Source organism: Sinohyriopsis cumingii, chromosome 11, assembly GCF_028554795.1.
Source record: "Sinohyriopsis cumingii isolate HCF-2022 chromosome 11, ASM2855479v2, whole genome shotgun sequence".
Lineage (NCBI taxonomy): Eukaryota > Metazoa > Mollusca > Bivalvia > Unionida > Unionidae > Sinohyriopsis > Sinohyriopsis cumingii.
Genome location: NC_142971.1, coordinates 95,023,673 through 95,043,536, shown reverse-complemented (window position 1 = coordinate 95,043,536; position 19,864 = coordinate 95,023,673). Strand labels below are relative to the sequence as shown.

The 19,864-nt window shown below is 34.3% G+C and overlaps 1 protein-coding gene across 1 annotated transcript in view; it reads left to right on the top strand.

Moving 5' to 3' along the window:
* The first annotated feature begins 693 nt into the window (after positions 1-693).
* Positions 694-19,864, top strand: part of LOC149789040 (alpha-L-fucosidase-like) — a 29,104-nt gene continuing 9,933 nt past the window's right edge. The window contains exons 1-4 of the mRNA XM_089975215.1: positions 694-1,106; positions 2,486-2,592; positions 8,155-8,285; positions 9,939-10,072. Of these exons, the coding sequence (XP_089831341.1) occupies positions 730-1,106; positions 2,486-2,592; positions 8,155-8,285; positions 9,939-10,072 (749 nt within the window). The 5' untranslated portion in view covers positions 694-729. The remainder of the gene's footprint in view (positions 1,107-2,485; positions 2,593-8,154; positions 8,286-9,938; positions 10,073-19,864) is intronic.

Below are 19,864 nucleotides of genomic sequence, written 5' to 3'. Positions count from 1 at the left end.
TACAGGCTAAGTGTGTTGTTTTAGAATATCCAAACGAAAAAGAAAGAACATATTCATGATCTCATAACGAAGAGTTTTTTCAGCTGTCCACTACGTCCGATGCTTAATTTCTTCCCACACATGTGCCCTTAAATCAAGTCGTGTTAAGGAGTTATCAGATCCTGTCTTAATACCTACTTTTTCTACATATCAGTTTATCAGAAATCAAGAAGAAATGTTATCTTGCATTTTTAAGTGGATTTTTGCGTCTGCAAGTAAATATTACCTTAGAATGAGGTTTGCTTTCTAATATGAGATTAAAAAAATTGCGAAACAATATCAACCATACCTTCATTTATTTCTGTAAATTTTATATCTTAAGCTATTTAAGTAAATACGGGCAGGTGTAAAGATTCCTTTAACCCAGTTTCGAATTTGTTTGAATGACTCTTTAAACTCGCTTTAAAACAACCATGATCTATGCTAGCCTTAGAGGAAACTGGAGTCGCGGAATATTGTAGCAGAAAAAAACTACATGGTACAAATATGGTAATAGACCACTATAGCTCTGGTTTATCAGTAGGTCCTAAGTCGCAAATTTTGTTTGGCAAACATACAGTATCTACAAGTTTTGCACATTTTCTTGGCGCACAATGCATTAAATAGTTAGTACAGAGAACGTTTTTTCCGTAGCTTAAATCACATTTGCGCGACAACGTCTGGTTTTGCACCAGGGTCAACAAATTATAAATGAAGTCATGTGAGTTGTCCAAAATGGCTGCCATGGCTGCTTTCAGTTTCTATTTTGCTACTTTTATTTTTTCTTCTGTAGGTTCAGCACGATATGAGCCGACCTGGGAATCTCTAGATTCTAGACCATTGCCATCTTGGTATGACGAAAACAAAATCGGGATATTTATTCACTGGGGAGTATTTTCAGTACCAAGTTTTAGAAGCGAGTGGTTCTGGTGGGATTGGAAGGGAGACCAACCGACTCAAGATGTAGTGGAATACATGAAGGAGAACTACCCACCAGACTTCACTTATGCTGACTTTGCACCGATGTTTACCGCAGAGTTCTATAACCCTGATCAGTGGGCAGACATATTCAATGCTTCAGGTGCAAGGTACTGTAGACTTTGCTACACGTACGGCTATAATAGGACGAGTTGCCTCCCTTCCTGCATTTATGACCCTAGTCCTACAATGTAAACCCTCGACCCTGATATTTATGTTGGTGGTGGGTTGCTACCCCGAAAACATACATATCATGGTCAGTGACTTACATTGTTGGACCATTCGGGCCGGATCCATTTAATGTATTAATTTCAGGGAGTGGTTGGTGGAAAGTTGAACTGAATATATTCCAGCTTCAATGAAATCCACACCCCATCCTAAAAATGATTCGTCACTTGAGGTTGAATTCATTCAGATCATGTTTGGTACTAACTATTTCAACTAAAGGTGTCATTTAGCGAATTTGATGGTACACACCTTTAAAATTGTGATTATTTAGTTTCTTTCACTTGTCATCAATCAATATTACTTGGGAGACTACACATAAACGCCATGACAACCAAGTTGATGTCTTTTTTGTTTGTTTTTTAATGGTGAATCTGGTAGCAGAAAACAACCATAATATTAAGACATAATCAATATTTAGCAGTCCATACCATAATAAACATGGGTTGTCTGGCTCCTAGATCCTAATTAATGCATTTTTTTTTACTAACCTTTAATCCTAAGAACAAGTATAATCCCTCTTCTATTTATCTATGGTATTAAATCATTTTGGAACATTCACTTGTTAGTCTTCATCCATATCAAGACAGAACACCTGTGTATTCTTTAACTGTGAATCTCAAATTTCAATTGACAGTGAAAAACAATGTCATCCCAAGGCAAGAACAAAATTATTGCATATTAACCATCTAGCCCTGTCCCAAACATTAGTCAGTTCAGGTAATATAGATCTCATTGGACTTAAAATGTAATGTTCTGTTCTGTAACACACTAATGGTAATATTTTAAAATACAGTACATCACATGACTTTTTGATTCTTCACCCCCTAGTGGTGGACAGTTAATCCCCTTTATGCTTGCCCTACAATGAAGCACCACCATGAGCTAGCTTTTCCATCATGGATAGGTTTGGAGATATCAGTGATTGACAGGTGAATAGCCAGTACATATACATGGAAGCCACACAATGGAAAGATTGAAACTGAGTGAATCAGATCAAGAGATCAAAATTTTTTATATATAAAAATTTACCAATAAATGATAAATTTATAGATTCTCTTGTATGTTTATTTAGGATAAGTATAATGATGTAGTCATATTCTATACAACTGTGTATTTGCACTATGACCTTCTTTCAAAAAAATTAAATGCAACTATTTTCATGTACACATACACTCATTTTAGAAAAATGTTCACATGAATACTCCACAAACATTTAACTTTTGTTTATAAAATGCATGTATTTACATTGTTCCTTTTTCAGATATATTGTTTTAACCAGTAAACATCATGAAGGTTTCACAAATTGGCCTTCTAAATATTCCTTCAATTGGAATGCTATGGATGTGGGACCCAAGAAGGATCTAGTAGGTAAGATTATTAATGGAAAAGCAGTTTGCACATGGTGATCACTTTAGCATCTTTATGCATGACTTTCTGTATCTCTGTGCTCAACAAAAAGAAAGTCTTTTCCCCTTAGAGTAATTTGACCAAATTTGAAATGTACAACGACAGTGTCTAACTATTTCTTCTGAGCCACTGGGTATTTACCCATACCATCTTTACTTGCTTACAAGTCAAGTCCAACTTTAACCTACACAGACTCATATCTGCTATATAGCACAATGTGTTGACATTTTTGTATTTTGTTAGGAGTAATCAGTAGAACAAACAACATGGACATTAATTTGCCAGTGCATTATGCTGCATCAGATCAGGTTGCTGGTTGTTTGCATTTGGACTCAACTTATGAGGAAGTAGATATGGTACCAAGAGTTTTGTGACCTGAGATGTTAATACCAAAAAATATTGACATTCTGTCCCAAAAGTTGACCACAGAACCTGATTTGTTGGGACAATGTATGAACAAACCAAATAAAATCATAATTTGACAACATTTATGTAATGTTAGCTAAAATATTATCATAACTAATTGTACTTTAGAATGTTGAATACTGAAAGATAAATAATCTCACCCTGGAATCTTGAATTGTTGATTCTAACCTAAAAGAAGTAACTATAAGGCATGTCAGGTAGCAATTTGAAGTTGTGAAGTAAAATAAATGAATGTATTTAGATTTTAAGTATAGATAACATTTTATATATACATGTAATTGGAATTTATTTCATCTAGATATTTCTAGATGTATATTTATGTTTTTAGTTTTCAGCTTTTGAAATCATGTGGTATCAACAACAACAAAAAATTGTAATCTACATTAAAGCATTTAAATTTTCACAGAATTTTAAACAGATATGAGCATTTATCAAAACGTGTATGTCTAGGAGTGACTACCTCTTGCAGTTAATGTTTGCTAGCCTTTGAAAATGTGCACAGATCCATCTCTAAGTTTGATCTTCACTGTTGTAAAATTCCTGTGTTTATTGATTCCTGTGTTTATTGATTCCTGTGTTTATTGATTCCTGTATTTATTGATTCCTGTGTTTATTGATTCCTGTCTTAATTGATTCCTGTATTTATTGATTCCTGTGTTTATTGATTCCTGTGTTAATTGATTCCTGTGTTTATTGATTCCTGTGTTTATTGATTCATGTATTTATTGATTCCTGTATTTATTGATTCCTATGTTTATTGATTCCTGTATTTATTGTTTCCTGTGTTTATTGATTCCTGTGTTAGTTGATTCCTGTGTTTATTGATTCCTGTATTTATTGATTCCTATGTTTATTGATTCCACACGCAATGAGAAATTAAACTTAATATCTGCCATCATTCTTTTTTCAACCTATTTCCAACAGAGTCCGAAACCAAATGGCATCTCCCTTGAAATGCAGCAGAGTATACATGTATTTGCATTCTTTAAATGGGAATGGATGAGAGTAGTAAAATGAAATTGCAGAAAACAGTGATAATTATAAATGATTATTATATTTTTTATAATATTGCTGATATAAATGAATTTTAAATGCAAAAAAGCACTCTTATACAGTAAAAATTAAAATGATTCTTCTTATTTACACAAACAGCCAAAGTCATTTCAACAATGTAATGAAAAATGTTACAATAGCATTTAACTGGACAGCATCAAATCAAAGTTATAATATTTAAAGGCAGATTGTTTTGAAGCTATGTGGTACCTGCTAATACAAACAATGATCAGTCAGTTGTGAATTAATACATTTTATCGCAGGCTAGCTGATCATTTGATTGGTTTATAGTATAAACCAGTAATAAACAAAAATGTCTTCTTTTTAGTACTATTGAATAATGCAGAAACAAATCTGATCACTGAATACATAAAAGTGGTACCCAGCATTTGGGGTTGGCCAAGGTTGCATCAAGTATCACGCTGAAAATATGATTTTGTATGAATTATTTATCAACAAATGCTTGCTTCAAGAGTGATGACTTGGTTATGAAAGTACTGTAAAATTCCAACCTTCTTCCTCAACACTAATTTGACCCAAGTTTCAACACCAATTCTTCTGAACACTTCATATTTATTTAGCTTCACCTAAGTTGATGTAAGGTATGTAGACATCAAAATTAATTTCCTCATGTCTTGAGCCAGAGAGCATAAATGCATTTATTTTTAAGATTATATTGTTATTATTACTTGTATTACTGATTCTGTTTTAGTTCAAGTAGTTGTTCAGACTTCACATATGCTCTGTGTATTTCTGTATACTTTGTTTGGGTGAAGCATACAAATGTGAAGTTTTAAGAACAGTCAATCTGGACAGTTGTTTTTCATTATTGTGACAAGAAAAAAATTGTGCAATTGAAGTAAAATCTTTTGTGAAGAAAGGCATTAGAGAAAAGTTTAATTTTTTATACCTTATGTGAGATCAGGAAATTCCTGATTGTAGGGTACAGCTTTCATATAGTCAGTGCGCAGCCTTGTCTCTGTATTGGTCCATAAGTCCTTTTTTATTAGTAGTTTATATTGTAACTTGATCAAAGAGCCAGGTAGCCTGAACATGTATCATGACAAATATTAAAAATGTAAGACTTCTTGAGAGTCCCTTGTATGCACCTGGCATATTTTTAGTTGGGGCACATGGCTTTTATAAATTTATATCTATCTGACACAATTTATATCTATCTGACACAATTTATATCTATCTGACACATTCCAAATTTCATGTCTATGTAGAACTTTTCAAGGGTTTTTATTTTGAAACATAGTTTGATATGAGATCTTCTATCAAGAAACTAAAGACTTATTTCCATAAAAATTTGATGAACCATGTTTGCTTTTACACTAACTGAGGAAACCAGAATTTGTGGGAACTGCTCCGGTGGCCTAGTGGTTAGATTGACTGCATCGGATGTGGGAGGTTGTGGGTTCGATCCCTGGCAGAGTCATGCCAAAGACTTACAAAAATGGTACTAACAGCTGCTTCACTTGGTGCTCAGCATTAAGAGGTTAGTGTTAGGACTGGTCGGCCTGGTGTCAGGATAATGTGACTGGGTGGGACATGATGCTACATGTCTGTGGCATGATGCCCCAGTGCTAGACATCACTATAAACTGTCACACTGCAGACATCATAGCGATATGACTGATTTTTTTAAAAAGCTATGTTAAAAATCCAAATCACAGAAACACACAGAATTTGTGGGTGACTTATACACTTTGTAAGGAACAAGCTTATTGATTGTGGGGTAAAACGGTCAGTGGTCATGGTCACTTCGAAGATCTTGCATGATCATTTTAGTACCTTACCAGAGTTTGTGTAGAGCTTATGCTTAATGTATGAAAGAGACCTTTTGATTTTGGGATCGAAATTCCAAGGTCATGGTCAGTGGTACCAAGATAAAAGGGTTTCGTAGAACAATGTTTATTCTAGAGTATGTTCCTTAACCAAACTTTCTGGATCAATTGCTCATAGATAATAAAGAAGCCTGTAGATTCTGGGATTGTAAGGTCAGAGGTCTCAGTCATGGCAAGACTAACATGAAATTATGATTACTGTAAAATGAATGTAATGCAAGATCACATACATTGACCTAAGTGTTGTTGTTGTTGTTGTTGTTGTTGTAGGGTTTAATGTCATTTTTCAGCACACGATAGGCTATATATGGCGACCAGTATTAATGGTGGAGGAAGAACCCGGTAAAACCCTGGAAAGAACCACTGACCCACGAGAAGCTACTGACAAGCTTTCTCACATACCCACATTGGCTGAATCCGAGACTCGAACCCTCACAGACAGAGGTGAGATGGCAGTGATCCATAATGGAGAGCACTTTAGACCACTCGGCCACTTATGGCCCCTTGACCTAAGTGTAACAAGATAACTGGGTGGGATTTTGGATTTACAACACCACTTTGGATGGTGATACAAATACAATATTTAATGATGAATGATTTGAATGAGAAAAGAATTATGATTAATACATGTGCATAATATCCAAAGAATGGATCAATTAACATAATCTGCACGAACTGAATAATGCAAATACAAATAAATGACCTTACACAGTACAAGGACAAGGGGTGAATGATTCACAGTGATTTCACAGCAAAAGAATGATGTGTTTTACTCAAATAGTAAAACTGTATTCACTCAAATAGTGAAAATGATGAAAACAAAGGGACAGATGTACAAAATAGCTTTACAGTCCCAAAAACACACTGGGTATTATAAACCCCAAAGATTAGCCCACAGCTAAAAGATTACATGTGTGGAGTTACACACTCCATCACCACCACACTTGGCTACCAGTCATACTGGTCAATCAAACAGTCAGTATTCCAGGTTGGTCAATCAAGCAATCAGCACCCACCCATATCGGTCAGCATTGCCTGATCACCTGTTACTCAACCAGCAACACTGTTTACTCAGCTCTACAGCTGCTATGGTTCAGCTTCACAGCTGCTATGGTCAACTTCTATGGTTAGCTCTGCAGCTGGTACCATGTTGACTCCGATAACTCTGGTCACTCTGGTCAGCTATACAGCTGCAACTCTGATCACTCTGGTCAGCTGAAAATACATCTAACACCAAGTACTATGCATGACACATATACATTAAAACATAATGATGTTATATATGGTAAACTACACAGATTACGTTATTGACACAATAATTACAAAACAATACACAAGTTCAGACATTAACCTAACCATGCCTGACAAAAATCCTACACTGTTAAATGTTTCTTGCTAATATAAATCTTCTGCTAAGTCACAAACAAGAATAGAAAATATTTGCGTGATACTATGTAACCAAAGCTGCATAGAAAATATACAAAAATAAACGTGGTAGAACAATAGTTATAACTTATACACAAGAAATTAATAACTCACATACCTCTACAGCTGAAGATGTGCAAGTCCTTAAAGTAGACGGCTCACTGACAAGGCATTCCATAATGTAAAGATTTAGTCTTACGGTGAGGCATTTATACACAGACAATGCTGCAATACATCGTCTGTGTGCTGGAAGTATTTGGTTCTTCCCATCGAAAGCACTTCGTACGTGCAACATAAGATGAACTGAACTCAGTATTTCTAAATCTTTGTAGAATATACATAAATCACCCTCGGGTATCGTTGTACACAAGAAACGAAACCTGAGTACATGTATTTAATAAATAAAAGGATTTGTACAATTTGTGACACTAAGGTCAAGGTCATTGAGACCACTTGGTCGTAAATCTCCTATGTCAGTCTTATTGCCTGATTGAGGTCCTTTAAACATGTGGTGTGTGTATAATGTGCTGTTCAGGATATTCTTGTTTTGAGATGAAATAATGCAAAGATAAACAATAATATATTATTTTAAAAATTTCTCAGAATCCTAATTTAATGAACTGTGATCAGATACATGCTGAAAAAAGTCTTGGATTTTAAATGGCAAATTATACATGTTATGAATTCTTTTATTGTCTTCTTAAAAATGCTTGTTTTGCATTTTTTAAAAAGTTGTTATCTTTGATTAACTTTTGTCATTTATTTCCCAGGAATGTTAGCAGACTCAATACGAAGAAGGACTAACATCCACTTTGGGCTATACCATTCTCTCTTTGAGTGGTTTAACCCATTACTACTCCAGGATGAAGCAAACAAGTATGAAACAGATGAATTTGTTACTGTAAGTTATGAATTAATTCAAATACCATGTGTACTCACTTATAAGTACTACAAACTGAACAAATCCTGATCTACTTTTGCTTAATGTGCTAGCAGATCTGGGTCTTTGCAGTTGTTTATTAGGACTAATCAGTATTACAGATAACACAGAGTCAGAACTACTGGTGGATTATACAATGGCTGATCTGGGTCTGTATTATTTGCAGTTGGACCTGGGGCCCTGAGTGGCTGAGTGGTCTAAGGTGCTCATTGTTATGGATCAGATAACATCTCACCTCTGTCTGTGTGGGTTTGAGTCTCATGCTCAGCCATTGTGGGTGTGTGGGAAAGCTTGCCAGTAGCTTCTCATGGGTCGGTGGTTCTTTTGGGGGTTCCCCTGGTTCTTCCTCTACCATTTATACTGGCCGCCATGTATAGCCTAACTTGTGCTGAACAATTACATTAAACCCTATAACAACAACAACAGCAGTTGGACCTGACTTATAAGTGAGTATTGATTTTATCTTATGCACAGGAACATAACTTTGGCCATCACACTAATTTACCATAAATTTCTTGAGAACAAACCAGGTTTTTTGGTTTTTATTATTTTTTCATTATAGGTAGGAAAACAAAGTAACAGAATGATATAAAAGGCAGAATAAAACTTTGGGTATTTTTATTGTCAGTAGCCCTATTTGGCAAGTTTGGCTATCATGTGAAGTGATAAATGATGTTGGGGACCCGAGTGGCCAAATGGTCTAAAGTGCTCTCCATTACGGATCACTGCCATCTCACCTCTGTCTGCATGGGTTTGAGTCTAGGATTTGGCCAATAAGGGTATGTGAGAAAGCTTGCCAGTAGCTTCTTGTGGGTCGGTGGTTCTTCCCGGGGTTTTCCTGGGTTCAAACTCCACCATTAATACTGGCCGCCATGTATAGCCTATCATGTGCTGAAAAATGGCGTTAAACCCCACAACAACAACATAAATGATGTTATCTAGAACAAGAAGTCCCCAGAACTATATGCAAAAATTGAAGCAAAATCACTGGAGTATGAATGTAGGGCTTTCCTTATCAGCCATGAGCCAGATAGTTGACCTGGCTACTTTTATTTTACACATGGCTACTGAAAAAACCTCAATCTCCATTGGTGAGATCCCCCAAACCCTCCAGCTACTATGGCAACTTAAATCTAATGGAAGGGTCACTGTAACTTACTTATGCCCATGGTGAGTAGTGCTGGGTTAAATGAATTGTATGTATTGCAATTCTTCATGTAACACTGTCAGAGGAATGTAACTATGCTTGAAAACTTTCATACTGATGCCTAAGTGAACAAAAAACAATAGAAATTACAATGACATCACTGATACTTCATTGGCATGACCTCACATGGAAGACATACATTAATCTTAGACTTTAACGTATAATACACAAATGAGATACAAACAGTTGCTCTATAATTGTATAAATTACTTGTGCAAATAGAAGAATTTGCTGCCAGCATATTGTAAAATCTAAAGATTTTATAGTAATTCATGCTCAAGACATGCCTAGTTCATAACATTGATGACTGCTAAAACATGGAATAAGTTTTACTAATTTTGTTATGAAATCATTTTGTAAGATTAAATTTGTCAAATAAATTTATGATTTGCCATTTACATATTTAGGGTAAGACCTTGCCAGAACTTTATGAGATAGTCAATCGATATAAGCCAGACATTGTATGGTCTGATGGTGACTGGGCAGGGAACTATACTTACTGGAAGTCCCGAGAGTTCCTGGCTTGGCTTTATAATGACAGGTAGGTGTAGAACACACCTAGGGAGTATTGACTATTATTGATTTCATTTCTATAAATTTGTAGAGGAGAGAAATGCATGACCAGGAAAAGACTATACATGGGTGTGAAATATAGAAAATTATTGCTGAAGTAGTTTTTATTATAATTTTGACTGTAAAGTATATCCTTATATTTTCACACGTGACAGTACAATATTTCCCATCATGCCATGTGATGCTAAAGTGTGTGTGTGTGTGCCTTTTGAAGTTATAATTGCAGTAAGAGCAACATGATCATTTTGTGAGCTTGAGCAATGAATAGAAATTTCAATACATTTGAGTCATGGAAATAATTGTTGCTGAAGACATCCAACTCGTACCTGTTTGCTTCTTCATGAAGTTATGTCACTTTAACCACAATGACAACAATAAAAAAGATCTTGCATGTTGCAATGCATGAATGGAAGTGGTTTTTTGTTCAGATAGGGTAATATAGTTTACAGAATGTAAATAAAATTAATTTATTGCAACATACAGGATTATAACAAACCTACTCTTCCTTGCAGATCACTGTTTTTATCAGTAATGAAATGAGATTGTAATTGAACTTATGAAAGGGTGGCATTTTGCCAGAATGTGATATTAATCTTTAGAACCTTGATTCAGAAGAAAATTGCTACATAAGTTTGGTATTTCTTTTCCTGCTTAAATACTGATATAATTTATTTTATGGTACTCTGAAAAAGACATTTTAACTCATGGTTTTGCCACTGATTAAAATATCACATTTTGTCTCATTTGCTGTACCTTGAAATATGTATATATAGTATTAACATGTGAAAAGAAAATATACAATATAGATAGACAGTCAAAGGTACACTGTACAAACAGTGCCAGGAGTACATTATTATTTGTCATGGAAGTAAATTTCACAGCACTGTACAGTTGTTCCACTAATGTAACACAAAATAGTCAATAAATTATCATAATGTAACTTAAATATTGCTACATATAAAACAATTTCCAGCCAGGGTCATGTTACCAGGCAAAGTGGGTGACTATATTGCCTAAAAATATGAACTTCGCCTTCTTCTGTTATGAAAGCAAAATGACTTTGCCCTGTGATTTTTAGATGGATATTGAGTGACAGTAGTTTATGACTTTTGAAATGCACCCTCACTCAGTCCAGGTCCATTTAAGAGTTTAACATATTTTTCTGAGCTTATTGTGGTTTAAGCTGTCAGTTGCCGAATCATACAGCAAATAACGCCCTTAAACCCAGAAAAACCCCATTAAACTCTAATAATTGCAACTGTTTATTATTTTGTTTATTTTTTATTGTTATTTTAGAAAAAAGAAAATATTTCCTATCAGTTTTACAGCCTGTTTAAGTGTATGAATTCTTGTTGAGGCTTTCTACAGGGAATTCTCCATCTGCAACATAATAGCTACGTCAATATCAAATAATAAATTCTACCAGTGGTAGGTGAACTAAGATTTTGAACATTCTGCAGCATTGGTCTTAATCTTTTATCTAAACTGGCAATGTTTTCTGAGTAGAAGTTCAATATTGGAAGCAAAGGATGTGTTTGTTTGGACATATGAATGACTCTTGGATTTGATGCTATCATGAGTTCATTGTGACTTGTGAATCGTTATTGTCCAGACATGTGAGTAACCAACTTTTGCATCTTTAAATCTATTTTCATGTTGATTAAAAGTTTAGGTTACCTACAGGTGCTATTTACAAATGAAATTATGACTATCAGTAAATGGTTATATTGATGGGGGTCCAATAGTCAAACTGTGCAAGACAGCGACACCAAAAGTTACGATGGGGTGTGTAGCGGATCTCTCACCCACTCACTCACAAGGTTAGCATCTTACATTGTAGGACTGTGAATCCAACTGTAACAATGTTAGTCTTTGAACCCCTACCCTCCTTTCAATCATTGTATCCATTCACCTATAGTTTTAAATTCATTTGTGATGAGCTGCAGTGAAAGTGCTGAAGTTCCGATGTTCTTGGCAGATTTTGTGTTTTCCAGCTATTCTTTTTCAAATGTAGTGAAATAAAGAATTATTTTTATTGAGAAAAACAGCAAAGATGTGTTATTTGATTCTGTCAAATCAATTTGTTAAATTTTCTAAATAAAATATAAACTCACCATTTTTATTTCATTTTAGAGACAAGCAGTGAGTACACTTTAGAGTTCAGTATTTACATTATTTACTTTGCACGTGACTCTATTTATAGAAGTTAGTATAAAGTCGTTCTCCATAAAGTTTATACAGAAATAAACGCATTTGGTCCTGATCACATGATTATGTTCTGACCAGTGGAAATCTTCCCTTCATTTATCAACTGATGCAACTGCAATTATTATTCTGACAATGTTATGTCATAGCCCAAGGGGAAATGTATTGTACATGGGCTTGTGCCAACAAACTTTTGCGCATTGAGCGGTGTGTTTTAATAGCAGACTGACCATTAATCATTTCTCAAGCAAGTTATAACTGCTTGATTGCTGCAAGTTACAATTCTTCAATGTTGAAAACATAACTATTTGCGTTTTCAATTTAAACACCAATATGCATGGATCTCAGAAATGCTTAATTACGCGTATTTGGATGCCAATTTTTGATATGGGATGCAGGAAATTCACTGAGGCAGGAGTTCTCTGTACGCATTTAATAGGTGTGCAGCAAAATTCAAAGACATGCCAGTCCTGCTTCAGCCTCCTGCTTTGTGGGAAAATGTATTGATCAATTAGCTGTGCTGATATTTACAACAGAATTCAGTGACTGAAAGACCCCTTCATGTACATACATGTTGCCATTATAAGAGTACATCAAACAGAATATGATGCAATAGCTGGGCGGCAAGTTCAAAGGCTTTGACTGGCGGCTGAGTGGAAAAATGTACTGATATTTACAGTGATTGAATTCAGAGTCAGAAAGACCCAGAGATGTACATGTGGTCATTTATAAAAGTACATAAAATAAACAACTTTAGCTTTCGTTATTGTGTTCATTTCCGAATGTATCAGAATAAGTAGTGCACGAGAATCAAGACATATTTAGACTTAGGCAAAATGCCATTTGTAAATTTGGATAAGTATTTTGGGGTTAAACGGCAAACTTGCGAAGATTGTAACGAGATTCAGAAGAGTGTTAAAGCTGCTAGAATTGATAGTTCAGATAGGACACTAGGGTGGCGCTCACCAGATAATATGTGCTTTTGAGAGAGTGACGTATGTAAGGTGAAGTAGTTCGCATTTAAAACATGCACAGTGGAGAGAATGTTTGCATACCTCTATGCTACATTAATGTAATGTGGATGATATTTCTTTTGGATATTTTACTTTTGGAAATTTTACATGATTTAAGCACACTGCTAACTAAAATGACTGCTCCCTTGTGTTAAAAAATCAGTCTGAATTAGTCTAAAGTACACTATACATAGCAGCTATTAAAATAGGGAAAATGAATTTTGCCAGACTAGACAATACCAGCTTCTGAAAGTGCAATGAATGAATTACCAAATATATAAAATGTAAAAAAAGTTATCGGCTCTTTTTTATACAATTGACCTCTGAAGTTCAGGAAGTGAAAATGACCAAGTAGAGCTAGCACTTTTTTGAAAGGTGCACATTTGAAGTAAGGCCAAGCTGTATACTCTATAACCCATAGTACACCCATCAATCATACACCAAAATAAAGGGAATTAAAGGTTCTTTGCATTATACCTAAGATATACAAAGTCTTTTTTAAATAGCCAGTATAACCAGTGAGGAAAGCCGGGGACATTCTTTTTCTTTAAATTCCTAACCCTATGCAAAATGCGAAACTGTATAGCGCCACCTTAAAGAAAATAAAAAAATGTTTGCAATTATTTTTTTATATTTTCATATAATTATGTATGATGTTCTGAATAAAATGGTACATTCATATTGCATTTAAGCATGAAAATAAGCTAATTATGATCGTTTTTCTCTTGCTTACATAATTTGCCATGAGGTATGTTTGTGTGAGTAGTGACCTTAATTATGGGGAAATTAGAAGACTTAGAATATAGGAATAGAGTCAACTTAAATTTAAAACTGTTGCAATAAGTGACAGAAATATATGGTGAAAATGTTTCTTTTCATTTATTTGCAATGAAATAAAAAAATAAATGATGAGAAAGTGAATTCGCTTCTTCCATATTAAACAATAGGCAAATATTTTACACTTTGACCTTTGACCTTTATGAAGCTGATGAGTTACCTCCCTTTTCTAATTGTAAAATTCATTGTTGATATCTCAGAAATAATTCTGGCTAGTTTCATGTTCCTATCATTCAGCATAACATTGGTTGCTATGTTTACAAAATGTAATGTGCATTCTTAAAATAGCTCACTTTTATCATGGGGGGAGGTAGGCTGGACTTGTTAGAGACTCTGACACTCATAAATACTGTTCTGTGGGGAAAAAGGCAGGAGAATTATTCAGAAGGATTGTTTTGATGCTTGCGACTTAAATGTTTCAGCCATATAAACATAATTAAATCATAAAAAATAATACCTACATCTTCTTTATGGTGGCACTCACCAGATAATATGTGCTTTTGAGAGAGTGACGTATGTAAGGTGAAGTAGTTCGCATTTAAAACATGCACAGTGGAGAGAATGTTTGCATACCTCTATGCTACATTAATGTAATGTGGATGATATTTCTTTTGGATATTTTACTTTTGGAAATTTTACATGATTTAAGCACACTGCTAACTAAAATGACTGCTCCCTTGTGTTAAAAAATCAGTCTGAATTAGTCTAAAGTACACTATACATAGCAGCTATTAAAATAGGGAAAATGAATTTTGCCAGACTAGACAATACCAGCTTCTGAAAGTGCAATGAATGAATTACCAAATATATAAAATGTAAAAAAAGTTATCGGCTCTTTTTTATACAATTGACCTCTGAAGTTCAGGAAGTGAAAATGACCAAGTAGAGCTAGCACTTTTTTGAAAGGTGCACATTTGAAGTAAGGCCAAGCTGTATACTCTATAACCCATAGTACACCCATCAATCATACACCAAAATAAAGGGAATTAAAGGTTCTTTGCATTATACCTAAGATATACAAGGTCTTTTTTAAATAGCCAGTATAACCAGTGAGGAAAGCCGGGGACATTCTTTTTCTTTAAATTCCTAACCCTATGCAAAATGCGAAACTGTATAGCGCCACCTTAAAGAAAATAAAAAAATGTTTGCAATTATTTTTTTATATTTTCATATAATTATGTATGATGTTCTGAATAAAATGGTACATTCATATTGCATTTAAGCATGAAAATAAGCTAATTATGATCGTTTTTCTCTTGCTTACATAATTTGCCATGAGGTATGTTTGTGTGAGTAGTGACCTTAATTATGGGGAAATTAGAAGACTTAGAATATAGGAATAGAGTCAACTTAAATTTAAAACTGTTGCAATAAGTGACAGAAATATATGGTGAAAATGTTTCTTTTCATTTATTTGCAATGAAATAAAAAAATAAATGATGAGAAAGTGAATTCGCTTCTTCCATATTAAACAATAGGCAAATATTTTACACTTTGACCTTTGACCTTTATGAAGCTGATGAGTTACCTCCCTTTTCTAATTGTAAAATTCATTGTTGATATCTCAGAAATAATTCTGGCTAGTTTCATGTTCCTATCATTCAGCATAACATTGGTTGCTATGTTTACAAAATGTAATGTGCATTCTTAAAATAGCTCACTTTTATCATGGGGGGAGGTAGGCTGGACTTGTTAGAGACTCTGACACTCATAAATACTGTTCTGTGGGGAAAAAGGCAGGAGAATTATTCAGAAGGATTGTTTTGATGCTTGCGACTTAAATGTTTCAGCCATATAAACATAATTAAATCATAAAAAATAATACCTACATCTTCTTTATGGTGGCACTCACCAGATAATATGTGCTTTTGAGAGAGTGACGTATGTAAGGTGAAGTAGTTCGCATTTAAAACATGCACAGTGGAGAGAATGTTTGCATACCTCTATGCTACATTAATGTAATGTGGATGATATTTCTTTTGGATATTTTACTTTTGGAAATTTTACATGATTTAAGCACACTGCTAACTAAAATGACTGCTCCCTTGTGTTAAAAAATCAGTCTGAATTAGTCTAAAGTACACTATACATAGCAGCTATTAAAATAGGGAAAATGAATTTTGCCAGACTAGACAATACCAGCTTCTGAAAGTGCAATGAATGAATTACCAAATATATTAAATGTAAAAAAAAGTTATCGGCTCTTTTTTATACAATTGACCTCTGAAGTTCAGGAAGTGAAAATGACCAAGTAGAGCTAGTACTTTTTTGAAAGGTGCACATTTGAAGTAAGGCCAAGCTGTATACTCTATAACCCATAGTACACCCATCAATCATACACCAAAATAAAGGGAATTAAAGGTTCTTTGCATTATACCTAAGATATACAAGGTCTTTTTTAAATAGCCAGTATAACCAGTGAGGAAAGCCAGGGACATTCTTTTTCTTTAAATTCCTAACCCTATGCAAAATGCGAAACTGTATAGCGCCACCTAGCTACTTGTAAGAAAGTGTGTGATGCCTAGCTTAGTGTTTGGAATAAGTCCTTACTTGGATTGTCAAAATTCAGTATCACTCTGATGGCCGAACAAGAGCTATTTAAGAGGTACATTGACTGACCATACTTTTTTTTAAATGCCCATCGCCTTAGCCCGGTTAGTTCTAGTGTTGTAGCGAAATGTACTCAACAATAGATCAGTAACTAGGCCTAGTTTTGATATCAATAACGTTGACAAACAAACTCTTGCCCATTCACAGGCATATGTTTTGATAGCTGATTGACCATTAACCCTTTTCCGAGTAAGGTAGCAACTATCAATTTCCTGCATATCCTTTGATGATAAAACATACAAACATGTGTTTTAAGATCAGATTCAGTGATCTGGATATATATTAACTGCCTCTTGTACACTATTTCATCATAAAATTAGTTTGAAACTGTAAGTGAACAAGTAGGCCAAACGGGAAATAATGGCAGACTTCGCTAATGGCAGACTTCGCTAAGTCTGAGATGTACCAGTTTATTAGATTGTCTGTTTTCGTAAATCATCGGGCAAATACTTTCAGAAAAATATACAAATCATTGAAAGCAAAGCCAAGGTATCATTTTATTAAAGATTTAACTTTAAACTGCAAATTATGTAGGTAAGAAACGTATAGGACAATGCTATGTTGTGGAATTCGCGAGATGCACTTTAAGATCTAAGCTATTTCCTGACTTGACACATTTGCGAAAATACAGGGGGAAAAAAGCAAATCAGATACAATTTAACCATTGCCTAAAATTACTACAAGAACGTAGACAAATAAATAAACCATAAATATGCAATCCTGTCAATGGACTGTTGTAATGAAGCTATATTAAATTGAGTGATTACATTACGAAAACCTCTCCATCTAAAAATAGATGCACTCACGTCTGTGTTGATTCTGTAGGAAAGAAGGTACTGCAACCTTTGATGGTGGGACTCCTATTTTTACCAAAATGGGAGTCCTGGTCTCCTAGTTTTAAAATCCTAGAGAGATCTCTGAATATGTACATAGAAATTTGTGTTTCAGGAATAGAGTCAGTGAAAAACACTTTCTAGTTGAAAGGAAACGAATTTGATGATCATAACGGCTGTGTTTGCATTATTTTCTTTATAAAATCAGTTTGAAAATGTGAACCTGCCATAGGGTAATATTGGCAGACATTGCTTTGCCTTGGAATAGCCACTTAAATAGATTGTCTGTTTATTATAAATCTTTTGGCAGATAGATTTTATGTGATAGAAGATTTAGCCAGTAAATGTAATCAGATGGGTCAGAAATAATGGGACAATGCTATGTTGTGGAATTCAAGAAGCATTAATGTCAAAGTTATTTGCTGATTTACTCATTTTTGCGAAAAAAGCAGTGAAACAAATACTATTTGAACAATGCTTGACATTACTATAAATACGTAGGCAAATAACAAATCCGTAAATTTGCAATCCTATCGATGGATTGTTGTAATGAAGCTAGAAAGCTAGCTGATATTAGGAAAATCCCTCTTATAGAAGAGATGCACTCATATCATGCATGGCACCATATTTGTTATTCGCTGTGTCGATTCAGTTGGAAATTATAGTCTAGTTCATATATCAACTTAGTTTTAGTAAGTTGTCTATGAATACATGTAGTTATAGTAATGTTTTATCAGCAACAATGAAATTAGGATGAACAGTATGTTACGAGGACACTTGTGCATTTGCTGTCATGTACATCTTGCTGGGATTGTTTTAAACCAGTTATCTTTTCAACTGCCATTTTATGGAGAACTTTCATGAAGTAAATAAAATTGTTTATGTGGTATTTGATTAAGCATTTTTAAGCATTTTTACCAACTTGCAGTTACAGTACTGTGATCCAGTTATTCTTATTATTTAAATTTATGTAATAGTTTGTCATATGGCCAAGATAATACTGCATACATTTCTCTATTCAAACAGACTTTCACATATGAATACAATGGGTATGAATATGATACTTTTTATTCACTTACAAAATGTGTTTTTAATAAGCATATAAAAATTTTTTTACATGAGAAAATATACATGTATTGCTTAACTCATTCGGGCCTGGAGGTTTTTGTTGTTTTTGCCAGAGATGTGAGTAGGAAAGACATTTTTGGGTCTTTTTCTGAGTACATCCTAATACATCAACATTCAACACATTTTCCTTTAGCCTAATGCCTAGTTGTATTAGAAACATGGTTTATCATTGGTTATTTTGTTTCCACATGAGCAGAAAGGTAAATATTGGATTTAATTTTTGTAAATTTTTTTTGTTGCTTAATGGACCCATCATTTTCGTATGGAGACCACTCTTTATTCCAAATGCCCACCTTATCCTAGTTTTTGCAAAGGTTCATTTGTCTGTGTGGAGTTCAGACAGGGCTGCCTTAGATCTGAGGCCAAGAGGTCTAAAATCCTAACATGATATCGGATTCTGACCACGAGCGAATTTTGGATGAAAACAAGAACGGGTCCAAAAAAATAGGTTTTTCTTTCTATACTTTGTAGTGTAACTAGAATGTCCTGATTATTTGGTATCATTGCAGAGCTGTATCTGTCTGCTTTTTTGTAATACCACCCACTTTGGTGTATCTTAAATGACCTTAATGCTGCAGAGCTCGGAAGTAGGGTACAGCCTCATCACGCCTACAGGTGGGATTGAGGCTGAATGAGTTAAAACCAATGTTAAATGCCAATATGTATGCTGAGAAATAATGGTCTTAATTCAAATAAAAGAATCAAGTCAATTATCTGAAGAAAATTATGCATGTACCAAAACCAATGGCCTGTGTGTGTGTGTGTGTGTGTGTAATAAAAGCAGGCACAAAAATATGAGCTTTTGATTAAATGAAGACAAACAATTCTGAAATATTAAGTCTTTTGACAACTTACATGTGTTTAGTACAATCCATAATCCATAAAATGCTGTACATGTATATGAAAAATCCACGAATTCGAGTAACGATCACATGTTATGAATTTTATGTATCAGTAACATCCCATTAGAATACACAAATAACACATACATTAAAAAATGGTAGTCTTTGTTTGATCTGTATCTGATTGTCACTAACCAATTTGCTGTCACCAGTAGCACATGGATATAGTTGCCTAGATGCTACTGTACATATACACATATTTAAATTAGCCTAGATTTTTGGTCAGCTGGAG